The 13,353-nt window shown below is 38.4% G+C and overlaps 1 protein-coding gene across 1 annotated transcript in view; it reads left to right on the top strand.

Moving 5' to 3' along the window:
* Positions 1-13,353, top strand: part of LOC145351063 (apoptosis-stimulating of p53 protein 2-like) — a 78,572-nt gene that overhangs the window by 41,053 nt on the left and 24,166 nt on the right. The window contains exons 7-10 of the mRNA XM_080200661.1: positions 1,711-1,892; positions 2,779-2,943; positions 6,286-6,520; positions 9,621-9,785. Of these exons, the coding sequence (XP_080056787.1) occupies positions 1,711-1,892; positions 2,779-2,943; positions 6,286-6,520; positions 9,621-9,785 (747 nt within the window). The remainder of the gene's footprint in view (positions 1-1,710; positions 1,893-2,778; positions 2,944-6,285; positions 6,521-9,620; positions 9,786-13,353) is intronic.

The raw sequence follows: 13,353 nt of genomic DNA, 5'->3' as shown, positions 1-13,353 counted from the left end.
AGTCAACATTTCCTTCCACAAAATTGACAAGAAAAAAAAACTTTTCTAGACCCTGCATACCTCCTTGCTCAATTCCATCAATATCATTTGCCTCCTTGGGCTAAATCCAATAGTCCTCAGTGTGGGCATTTTTCAACTTTGAGCCAAGCTTCTCAACCTGTATCTCCAACACTGCTTTATTTTCTATCTGGAACATTGCTCAATTGTGCATCACTTTCAAACCCTAATTGATGACTCCATCATTTTAATCATAGATTTCTCCAACACTTTTTTTCAGTAACGTGCAACCTTGAAACTTCAATTAATCAAGGACACTAATTCGTATCCTTTCTTGCTTTGTTCCACAACTAATTATTTTCACACTCAAGGCAAGGAAAGAACAATTTTGCAGAAAGTGATGTTGTAGATAGCTGGAAAAGAAATGCAATTTAATTTAGGGGTCCTGATAATTCCGCATTTCTTTAGTATAATTTTGTAGCATATCTGCTAGAGTATTTTATTATCACTTTAGCATCAGGTGGTCAGAATTGGGTTAATTCCAGTTGCCATTGACAATTGAAGCTATTGGACTGCTGTGGAGAAATGGTTCTGAATAATGTATGGCAAATGTTAATAGAAAAAAGTGGCAGAAAAGATCAAGTGTCTGGTTGTATGCAGTAAAGAACAGGAACAATAGTGTAGCATACCTCAATTTATCTTTTATAAAACTGGCCTGCAAATTAGTAACTAAGCTGTACTTTCATTTGAAATACTTGAAGTAAAAATTATACAATTTCAAGGAATAGTTCAAGGTCTATTTATTACTTCCAGAATTACACTCCTATATTTTATGTCACAAAGTTTTATAATTGTAATAGCATGAAGAACATAGCTTGTGAATTCTTGTTAAAGTGAGGCAAAGCATTAAATGATTGGATACTGTCCACAGGTTTTCTTGTTTTACAATTTGTCTACAAAGTTCATATTTAATCCAGTACATTGTTAACCATTTCTGATTTAATTTTCAATTCATCAATCACCATTTATGCTACATCCTCTTGAATGTGGGTTCAGAAAAGCTCTGGCTTCAAAAATCACAGAAGGAGACCAGGTAGCCCCTTGTATCAGTGCCAGCTCTTTGAAAGAACATCTCACTTGTCTCATGCCTGATTTTTCCATAATCCTACAATATTTTCCTCATCGAATATTTATCTTGCTCCGTTTTGAAGGTTACTATTGAATCTGCTTCCACTACTTAGAGAAGTTTGCAGTTCTGTTTGCTAAGGTTGCAAAAAATTGTGATTGTCTTGTTTGGTATTTAAGTCTTTTTCTCAGAATCTCCGCCTCACCCTTCCCCTCCCTCTGGGGAAGTTACTTACCCCTCTTCCTGTATCCTCCTAAACAACTCAATCTCTGCTCTGCCCTTCCCCTCCTTCTGGGGAAGTTACTTCTCTTCCTCCTCCAACCTCCTAAACAACTCTGGTTGAATTCAGTTTAATATCACACTCATTATGACCTCATCAAGATGGCCACAACTACCTTTGTTTATTTTGACAGTGAAGTTCATTTGTGAGCCAATTGGTTTTCAGTATTCAAATAAGATACATTTGCAAGCAGTACTATTGTTGCTTAATACGTCTGAAGGGATGTATCCAGTTCAGTGTTTAAAATTTTGTTCCGAAAAATGCTAAACAATTTTGGTGCTCAATATTTGAAATTTTATTCTTGCAGTTGAGGAGATCGAACAGATGAACAGTCTCTTCCAACAGAAGCAGAGAGAGTTGGTGATTGCTGTTGCAAAGGTGGAGGAGTTAAGCAGACAACTAGACATGTTGAAAAGTGGAAAGATTGACGGTTACCATGACAACCAATCAGCTGTAGCTGAACTTGATCGACTCTACAAAGAGCTGCAGGTAATTAGTATAGTATATCAAGGCTCCAAATCTACGGCACAGGTATGTGCTGGGCAATGTTAGCATACTATTTGGTGATTAATTGAATGTAATGGAGCATCACTGAATGTTAGCCGACAGCCCCGCAATATTGACCCTGAACTACACCTTCATTGATAGGAAGGATACAGAATTTGTAGGGCTGCCTGATCAACTTTGTTGGCTGTAGAGCCTTTTTTGCAATTGCTTTCTTGATTAGCCTTTCTTTGTCTTTTCCAGTTAATATTTTTTCACCTTTTGCTGTTTTTGAGGTCAATTTCTGCTTCATCCTCGTTCCTGATTTTGCTAATTGCACTGCCTTTCTATCAATTCCCTGAAAAACTCTATTTGCTAATTCATTCCCTCTTTTCTGCCCCACCTGGCCTGAATGAGCGCAGTGCGTGGCTGTTGATGGGAAATCATCTCTGCTCCACTGATCAATTGGTAATTAATTAATCAGTAGTGGAAAGGCCGAGTTTCTAGCTAACCTGAAGTTGAATTTTGGAAAATCTGTTCTGCTTCTCTTGCTAAGTTGAATTTTGGAGTAGAGGTACAAAGATTGCCGCCTTCCTCCGCTCCCTGATCCACTAATAACTCTTGCTCTGCATGACCCTTGGTTTGGTCTCCCCATGTGCATTGCCACATGGAACCAGCTAGTTTGTTACTATACTGTATTTGTTTGTGTTAAAAATTTAACATGTAGATTTCAACAAAGGACAGCAGTTTTGAAGTTCCATAACGTTTTTGCTGAATGCAGTGATAACATTAGTCAAATTTAGATTTCTACACTATTAAAATGAATTAAAATTCATTGTATTTTTTTTAAGTTCTAAAGTAAGAATTGCTTATTTCTATGTTTCACAATCAGGTAAGGAATAAACTGAACCAGGAGCAGAATGCAAAACTTCAGCATCAAAGGGAGTCCCTAAATAAGCGCAATTCTGAAGTAGCATCAATGGACAGACGTATTGGGGATCTGCGTGAACGCTTGTGGAAAAAAAAGGCAGCCTTACAACAAAAAGAAAATGTGCCGGTAAGTTTAGGACTGCATTAGGATGAAAAATTACTATCAGCATAAAATGTTGCATAGCAAAGGATTTTTAATACAAGGGGCAAGATTTTTTGGATCAGTCAGTCAGTGGACCCTATTGCCGTTTAATGGGCCGACTGAACAACCAATCTGGTTGGCAGTTCTATAGTCCCAGCAGCAACCAGGGCCAGAACTGACTGTAAGCAGTCTCTAGTTTCTAAGCATCAGAATCCCCTCCTCCCCCCAAACCTATTTTGCAAGTTTCAAAATTGAGGCTGGGCCAGAAGCAGTCCTTAAGTGGGCAATAATTTGCTACGTAGGGACTTCAGTCAGGGTGAGATGCATTGGCCCTCACCCAACCTCCATAAAATTATACGCAGATCAGGGTCGGGGGGAGGGTGGCAGGAAGGCCAACCAGGGAATTTTATGGGCCCTAGCCAGCAAAGCCACCAAGCAAGGATCATTAAATTCTGCACAAGGAATAAAAATTCCTGTTCTTTTAAACTGGACAACAATTGGAAATTCTTAAAATACTTGGTGCTTCGAAATTTAGTGTGGTTATTGTAACACCCTGCCTCCTTTTTCTTTGCCTTGCCATTTCTTTCCTATCTTAAATTTTTTTTGACTGCTCTTTCAACTTTCAAGCTAACCCTGTCCAAATACCTGTTCACATTGCTTGCTGGTAATTCCATTTTAGTTCTACTGACCTCCACTACAACTTTCACATCTACTCCCTTTTGGTGCATTTAATCTTGCTGTCTAACTATTTTCAGTTTAAGTACACTAACCTCTCTCTCACTCACACACCTATTTCAAAGTATACTGCAGGGATATAAAGAAATTAGGACTTTTTTGTACGAATGAATCTTCTAGTGGTTAATTGTTTTTAATTTTTAGAAAGGCTTTTCATCTTCTATTGCAGTTTTAAGTGTGAATGTTATTGATACCATAGGAAAATATAGATTTATAAAAGACCATTTTGGGCCACTGGCAGCCCCAGAATTTAAAAACTGAAAACAGTTCACTACTTATCATTCTCGCCAATGCTACTTGAATACAATTTTTCAACTTTTGAGGTTATCCATCTTGATTGGCCTCCATGCCAAATATTAACCACTTCCTCTGTGAAGTAGTTATATCTGGTCTGCCTATTCACCTTTATTTATGAGTTTTTTCTCACACCCCTTTTGTTGTCTTTGGGAACTTGATAGGATTTCTTTGGACTTCAACTGGTCAGTCAGTACCGACAAGGATCATGCATACCCCTCCATAAGATTCTTACTTGCACTGAACCAACCAGACTAAGCAATTTCCCTGCCTTTATTCAAATAATCACAGTGGATCCATTGGGTTAACACCATTTATTTGACAGTCATGGCTTATTCTGCTATAATCCAATAATCAGAAGTCTTTGACCTGTTATTGAGCAATCTGCTACTGATTATCTACAATCCCTATTTATCTTGGTGTCATCAGCATGCATTCACAATCTTAACTCTATTCCCATTGATACAGAACATGAATGACGTAATTCCTAGCACTGCTGCTTGCAGTTTCACATTAGTCACTTCCTGCTGCTTTAGTGTACCTCAGTATTCTGTTTTCTTTGTGCTAGATAGTTACCAGTTCATTTCAATAATTATTCACCTATTCTGTGTTTTCCTGTTTGGTGGACAGCTTCTTATAACCAGACGAGCTGTGTCCTTGGAGTTTTATTTAAGCACAAGCTGTGATACCTCTGCCAACAATGCTAATGCTATTGTTTCCAGACTTTTTCTCCCACTCCATTGTCCAACAGAGCTTTTATTTTACACATGGGTATTGGTGAGTGAAAGAAGTAGAAAAATTCAGGAAAAAAAGGAAAAGGCTATTCCCCTTTCACGCAGCTTTCTTGGAATTACATATAATTCCAAAATAATGCATCAGTCACAGTTTGTTTTGAGCACTGTGTAATTGTTACTAACTTCACTTGAGCAACAACAATGTTAGTTAAAAATACTTTGCCTTTTATGCTGGAATAAAGAATAATCTATAAGGCAAAGTATTGTCAGCGGATACAGCATTTTGTACTCATCTTGTACTACTTGAACAAAAGAAAAAACCTTTTATACTTTTTACCTGAATTTTCTCAGTTGTCATCCTTTACAGCTATTGTTGTTGAAGTTGTCAATCGTATGTAGACGTGGATGGCTGAGATGAGAAACGCAATGGGTACAATAAGTACCTATTGTGGTAGATTTGGGAAATTCTATTTTGCTATTTCTGACCTGGAAGTGCTTGCTCCTGCGAGAGCAAGACTCCAATGTTGATTAATATTACAGTTTTTTACTCTAACATTTTTTACCTCATGTCTGGCGTTAGCGTAGTGGTTGAAAAATTTGAAGTTCACAAAGCAAATGAAATGAATCAGAATAAACCAGGACTTTGTGTACTTGATTAGAAGCTATAGAGTATAATTGAAAGACTGTCATCAAGGTCTAATTTATCAATGACCTGATTAATTCTGCTAAAGTAACCGGACAAACGTTCTCAACCAACTTGAGTCAGCGTCGCCAGTTTAGCGACCCTAATGCTTCTCTGGCTGAGACAGGCTAGCTTAGTGCCAACCAGTGATTGAAACTGGAACTTCATTGCTCTATATGGTTAAGCCTGTTGAACTACTGGGGAAGCAGCCATACAGTGTTATAAAAGCATCTAAACTCTTCTAATTTTAGGTATAATTTTATGCCATTCTTATGATTTTAAAATGGTTCCAAAATTTTACAGAAGTGGATGCACATTTATTCATCACGCTGATATCACAAATCTAAACATGATTTGTTTTACTAATGCCTGATTGGCAAGTGTTGTAGATAATATGAAGAAATTGATTCAGAGAATATATGATAAAATTTAACAGTAAGGTTGACAAAGTAACTAAAGTTGTGAAGAGTTTAACTCCGTTTTGGATAATTGTATTTGCCCTTGAATCCATTTTTTGTGACTCACATGGTCCTCACTGTGAGGGTAGTTTTAGCTCTTAAAAGGCATTTTAATTTGCCTACCCAGTGAAGGGATTGTTTCAACCATTATATAGCATCTGATCATGTTACATTTTCTATCTATAATGGACATGCAAAACCTTCGGTCTGCAAACTTGCTTAGTTTCAAGCTGAAACAAGAATTTTAATTTCACTGATTGAAAGAAAACATAGTTTTACAATTTAAGGAAACTGAAGTTTATTGGTTGACTAAAACATCACAAAGGGCTAATGGTTTGGTTAGGTAGGATATATAGTGGGCTAAGCTTAAATACTTAGTTACTTTAGAATAAAAGCATGTTGATTAACTGAATTTTATATGTAGGTTTCATCTGACAAGAATATTCCCCAACAAGTGGTATCATCTGCACCTAGCCGTGTGGCTGCAGTCGGACCATATATCCAGTCATCCACCTTACCTCGTGTCCCACAGAAACTTGAACTCTTGGTAAAGCCAGCCTTTCCTAATGGATCATCTACTCTACCGAATGTACAAATGCACACAGTGAACACTCAGACTGCTATGAAATCTGGTGTTTCCCCTGTCAAAACTCCTGGCGGTAAGCAAATGGATCTGTTGCTTTTGATGTGGTGTTAGGACAAGGAAAGAAATTGAGGGTTTAGTATTATACAGATGGTTAAGAATTTGTAAATTGTAGCTTTATATTAGGTTAGCTGATCCAATTAAATCTGTGTATTCAATGCCTTTCCTCTTTGTGCTCATGAAATAGGTCAGGTCACCAGTAAGCATTTTTTTCCCTCTATTTCTTACTCCCAGAAAGATATGGCATAGTTTGATTCGCTCTCTTTATTAAAAAAAAGCTTTTCTTCAAGCTTCAAAGACTGTCCTACACTTCAGCTACATACCATTGGTGATTATGTTACCCATTTTTCTAACCAGTTACAGTTTTGGGGTTTCCTTTTTACAAAGGAATCTCATTGATGTATATGAAGAATTTAAGGTATTTCTTATGTTTTGTTACCTTTTGATTTAGATGATTATGAAATACTGCAAACAAAAGCTTCTTGAAAAAGGATTTAACGCTTTTATGTTTGACAAAGTTAGTCAAAGCTTCTTCCTATATACCGCATTGTACATTTTGTATATTTAAAGACTATTTCCATTTCCCCCTCTCTCATAAAACTAGGAATTATCGGATTAGAGCATATAGGTTGTTTTTACTCCCTACTAAATTAGAACATGTTCTTCCTTAAAATTCCTAATGGAAAAGTTCCCTAAATGGTTCAGCAAGTTTATCCAATGACTGGCAGTTATATGGTCCAAGGTTCCTTGGCCAGGATTTTTTTGGGTGACAGTTTCCTGGTCCACCATCCAAACAACCGTTGGAAAACCCGTTGCCATTAATTCTGGCTACCCTGCAGCCAAAGGAGCATGAATTGGAAGGAGGTGGGACTTACAAACCTCACTCGGGTGGTCCTCGCCCTCGCCAATCATCATCCCAAAATTGATCCACTTCTTGTACCCTCTGGGACATCCTCTTTCTCCAGCACTGTAATGTTCCCCTTTAAACAATACCACCGTTCTTCCTGCTTTCCTTCAGTTCCTATCTTTTTGGGCATTTTGTACACAGGGATATTTAATATATGACTTTCTGATCACTTTGTCATTGCTAGGAAATGTCAGGGTAGGCTATCAATGGTGTATCATGATGCATAGTATGGAATTGTATTTCATTGGGCATTCTGCTTCATGTGCCTGTTTCGATGCTGTTTCATTACTAAAAAGGATGGCAATAAGGAATTAGTGGCATCTGCCAGTGGTGCTTTTAGTTTAATTACTGTGTGTTAGCATGACAGAGAATGCTTTTCCTCCATTTTCTTTCCCCCACTTTGCTTTTTTTAACTGAGCCTCTACCTTAATGTGGCTAGGTACATAAATTTACAAAAATTGCAAGTACAAATCGGTATTTTAGTGGCAGTAACATGTTGGCACGCTTAGTCAGTTTGTTGACCTGCATCGTTCACTTAAGTTTATTTTGCTTATATAAAGTGAATGTGTGTTATTAACTGAAACTCAGAGGCTTGAATATCCCAATCAGCATTGTGACCATGGATAGTTAGTTAACTACCTTTGTGCAAATAACCTACCATAGAAAAACAATAGAATCACAGAATCCCTACAGTGCAGAAGGTAGCCATTCTGCCCATTGAGTGCACACGGCCACAATCTCACCCAGGCTCCATTCCTGTAACCCCTCACATTTGCCCTGCTAAACCCTTGACACTATGGATAAATAAGCTTGTCCAATCAACCTAACCCGCACATCTTTGGATGGTGGGAGGAAACCAGGGCACCTGAAGGAAACCCACGCAGACACGGGGAGAAAATGCCAACTCTACACAAACAATGACCCAAAGCAAGAATTGAATCCGGGTCACTGATGCCAAGAGGCAGCAGTACTAATCGCTATGCCACCATGCCAAAATATTTTCAAAAAAATGTAACGCTGGAGTATTCAATTAAATATTTCTATCTCTCTTAATGTGCTAAATCCCAAATTAATTAACACTATCACTTCTCTCTATACATAGGCTTAATTAATCTCCTGTCGTATGTGCTAGGGATAGTTTTGCTTCTATTTGTTACTAAAAATTTGAAGCAAAAGCACTCTTTTCCAATCACCATCTTTTTCCCTTTTTAAAAAAATAGCAAATCATTGGATCTCTTCACTGTGAGAATTTTTTGAAGATCTGCAATTTAGTAAAGTGTGACTGCAGTCCTACCAATGGAATGAATATAAGTGTGCCTTCACTTGGCCAATGAATCTTTTAAATGTTGTGTTGTTAATTGCAAATGTTCTTGGCTGCAAGTGACATGCAGCTTTGAAAGGGGTGGTACAAATTTCAGGTCACTGGATAGTCAGCATTGCCTATTTAGGTCTTGCTAATGTCCATTTGAACAGAATGCTAAAAAGCTCCCAATAGTCATTAATCTCCTCGTCACAATAGCGGGTAATTGTTTAGAATGCATGGAGGAGGGGTGGGTCGACGATGAATATAAAAAGATTATTGTGTGCTTGCATGTACTAAAGGTCATTAATCTCATTCGTTCCTTTTTGATTCAACAGTGCAGCAATGTAAAAAAAAGTAAGATTTGCTTTCTTTGGAAGTTTAAACTTTTCATATTATTTAATATGTCCTTCTTTCTGGTCTTCAAGCTGATTTGTAAGATGTTTGTTTTTTGTTCAAGTAACCAAGCCTTTGAGTGCTGAAGCAAGATGATCGTATTCTTCCCTTTGAATTGAATGTCTATAAGTAAAAATTTTTTTTTGATTTCGGATATTCACCCAGTGATTATGCTCCTCTCGGATCTCTGCCTATCAGCCACCACCCTGCAGCTGCGAAGGGAGATGAATTGCCCCTAGACTGTTGTGTAAAATTTATAAAATGTTAACAACGACTGTGTACTTTGTTATTGGGACATTTGCATAATGGGGCGTTTCCACAAAGTCTTCAAGTGTGTGCTTATGTGAGTAGCTGTGAATTGCAAATTAAGTAGGCCCGGGACAGCTAACAGAAGGTATTATTGTCCTTTTAAAGGTTACAGCCACCCAAAATTCCAGTGAAGCAAGTTTTCAGCAACAGTGACAACCTCTGTTCTCAAAACATTTATAGCAGTTACATTTTTTTTATTCTTAGCTGGCATTGGGACGCAGGCGCAATTGCAGACGCCACCTCAGGCTGTTCCCGAAAGGAATGAATTGAGTATTGGTGTTCCTGTTCGTCAGCCTGCAGCAACAGCTTCCTTGAGTATCGGTACCTCAAACCTAGCCAGGGGAGCAATAGTATCCAATACAGGTCAAGGTAACGTCAGTGTTTATTCATTTTTGCTATTTGAACTGTTGAGATGCACCAATGATGGAACGTATCAGCATTGTGTGTTTGTTCTGCATTCATTACTGTGGAGCAGATGAAACAAACTTGCACAAGATGAAATTTCTTTCAAGCGTTCGTCCATTCACTTTTGTTTCCAAACAAGATTTAGAGAAGTTATGATGGCATTCAAATCATTTTGACAGAACATTTATTAATTTTTAAAAATCTATGACTCAAGCTTTAGCTGAAAAAAAAGTAAGCAACCCCTTCTGCCCTTTCCTAATGCCTCTTCTCAAACAACTGCTCTTAAATGTGTGATCTAATAACTTGGGTGATTGTTGTTTTGTTTATCTCCTATCTCCAAATTCGACGTGGAATCTTGCACCTAATCATTTAGCTGAGACAGGGAATTTGCTGGGACTTGTAATCATTACTTTGGAAATAAATTTGAGGGTGGGATCGAAGAAATGTGAAGGCATGAATTATAATTTTCTTCATGTTCTGCACCTTCCATTTCTAAATGGTGCATATGAACAAGAGTGGGTCATATAGCAGCTTGGGTTGTTAGTCATTCCGTAAGGTCATTGTTGACCCAACTTCATATCCCATAATATGTTTGGTTAACAAAAATCCAAACTGAGGGAAACGGAGAAGATTCTAATGTAAACTTTTAAACACAGTGATGAGAATTGAAAATGTTGAAAACATTATTCCACAAGTTGCCCTTATTTATCCTTTGTTCAAAAAACTTCACTTTTGGACCCACTTCCAAATCCTGTAATTATGAGGATAGATTAGATAGGTTGGGTATATTTTCCTTGGAACAAAAAAGGCCTCCAAATGAAAGGTGTTGCTCTGGGTATCAATGTTGGTCCTAGTTTCACCTGCCTTTTTGATGCAAATTTGGGACATTGTTGTTCCGGTCCTGATCAGGCCTCCTTCCCAACTCTTTTCTGCTGATGTGTATCAGTGCCCTTTCCTGCTCTTGTCCAGAATTGGAGAACATTATCAATTTTTCTTCCTGTTTCCACCCTAATCTCACTTTCATATGGTGCACCTCCAACACCACCTTCCCTTTCTTGATTTCTCAGTCTCCAGTTCTGGGATAGATTGGGATGTCCACTAATATTCATTGTGAGCCCTCTGACTCCCATAGCTGTCCCAGTTCCTCACATCCGGGCTCCTGTAAAGACTCCATTCCAATGTTCCAGTTCTTTCCTCTCCATCACATCTGCTCTGGTATGAAAATCTTCTGATGTGTTTTATTTGTCCTCAACCGAGGTTTCCCTCCCACAGTGGTTAACAGCCCCCGACCATGTGCAACCCATTTCCCACATTACTGCTTTCATCCCTTTTCCCTTCCTGGGAACTGCATTAGAGTCCCCCTTGTCCTCACTTTCCACCTCATCGGCCTCCATGTTCAAAGTATCATCCGTGGCTATTTCCATCACCATCTCCGTCCAATGTCCCCTCCCCGCTAGTATTTTGAATGGACTATTTCCTTTCCTGGTTCAATCCTGAATCACTGTAGTACTCATCTTTCTCATGTACCTTTTCATGCAATCGCAGGAGGTGTAACACCTGCCCTGCCTCCTCTATCCTCTCTGTTCAAGGCCCCAAACATTCCTCCCACATGGAGCATTGATTTACTTGAAATAGGAACAGAAAATGCTGGAAAAACTGAGTAGGTTTGGCAATATCTGTGGAGAGAGAAACTGAATCAATATTTGGAGTTTGTATAACTCTTCTTTAGAGCTGATTTGCTTTTACTTTTTTCCATTTCATATGTTGGACTCTTTATATCCAATTATGGACTTTACAGCTTTGTTGGACTCAACAATTTCAGATTATGAACTCTCCCCCGTTTTGATTCTGTATTTTTGCCATGTGCCACTCTTGATCCAATTTTTCATTGTTTTACTTTCAGACAGAATTGTGCATTATTCTGCCACTTATGCTCATTCTGCACAAATGCTTTGTTTCTTTACAACAATCGTTACTACACGCTTTGTCTTTTGTTCCATGACATCTTTGACATTTAATCTCTCCCGCTCCTACCCTATCCCAGGCTTTCTCTTTTGTTCATCTTCCCCCTTTCCCCCTTTCAGCGGCATAAAATCCGTCACATATCTACCTTCAGTTCTGAAGAACATATTTGACTCAATGCTAATTTCATTGCTGCAAAGTCTGCTGAGAACTAGCATTTTATGTTCTTATTTCAGATTTCCAGCGTTCACAGTAATTTTCTTCCAGTTTGAGCCATGTCAAATTGTTTAATTTTAATAAATCATGTACTTATTTCATGCCTCCTTAAGAATTAGTTCAAGAATGTGTTGATATTTCAATGGAGACTTATTTGATGTGAAGTGTTCTCATTTTCCAACTATTGGCATAGAAATTACCTTCATTGTAGAATCCCTACAGTGCAGAAGGAGGCCATTTGGCCTATCAAGTCTGCACCAACCATAATCCCACCTAAGCCCTATTCCCTTAACCCTTTGTGTTTACCCTGCTATTCCCCCTGACACTGTTGGCCATGGTAAATTGCTCCATCAACTTAACCCACGCACCTTTAGACTGAGGGGAAACTGGAACACCCAAAGGAAACCCATTTGTAAAAAAAAATGTTTCCAGATGTTACCTGATATCTTCAGCTACTTTATTCCAATCTGGATGTTATTTGAATTTAAGTGACAAAATGATCTCAATGCTAGAAAAGCAAAATGCTGCAAATGCTGGAGATACTCAGCAAGTCTGGCAGCACCTGTGGAGGGCAAAAGAGAATTTATATTTCAGGTCCATAAACCATCTTCAATTCTGATGAAACATCATTTACTGGAAATATTAACATTGAGTGGGATTTTTTTGGCCGTTTCTGCCAGCGGTGGTTCCCTGCCATAGATTCCCCAGTGGCAGAGGGCGCAAACACCGCAGAATTCCATTGACAGTGGTGGGACCAGGATGGGGTTGTCGGGGGAACACACCCTTTGTTTCTCTATCCCCGGATGCAGCCAGACCTGGGTCTTTTTCAGCATCTTCTATTTTTATTACCTCCAGGTTTCTCATTTCATTGGAATTACACACAAAGGGACCTTTTATTCCCTCAAACAGTGCTCCTCAATAGGGAGTATGTCAGAATTTTGCCATTTGATCTTAGGCTCTTATAAATATTTTAACAAAATATGATCCTTGCACTCAAATTGCCAGAGGTTGGGACATAGCCATTTTGTTACATACCACATCATCAAAGTTGAATTATATTTTAAGTAGGTTTGGGTGAATTATGTTGAAATATATCAACACAATGGTCAATTTCCTATGTACCCAAAACAGATATTCCCTTCCTCCACTCCCACTCCAAAATAATTGTTTTGTCTCGCTTATTGGAAAGCGTCCCAAACGCACGGCTTTCCAATGATTGCATGGTTAATTGAAGCTGGTCTCCTTAATGTAGACCAGCTTCCCAATCAGAAATCTATCGCATCTTCACATGCACGGGTCCTGTGTATTGTTTTGACTTGGTTCTATCCATAGCGGTCTTGAGTTCAGAAAGACG

This window comes from Carcharhinus amblyrhynchos, chromosome 12 (assembly GCF_965287045.1).
Source record: "Carcharhinus amblyrhynchos chromosome 12, sCarAmb.v2.hapA, whole genome shotgun sequence".
Classification (NCBI taxonomy): Eukaryota; Metazoa; Chordata; class Chondrichthyes; order Carcharhiniformes; family Carcharhinidae; genus Carcharhinus; species Carcharhinus amblyrhynchos.
This window is presented reverse-complemented; position numbering and strand designations above follow the sequence as displayed.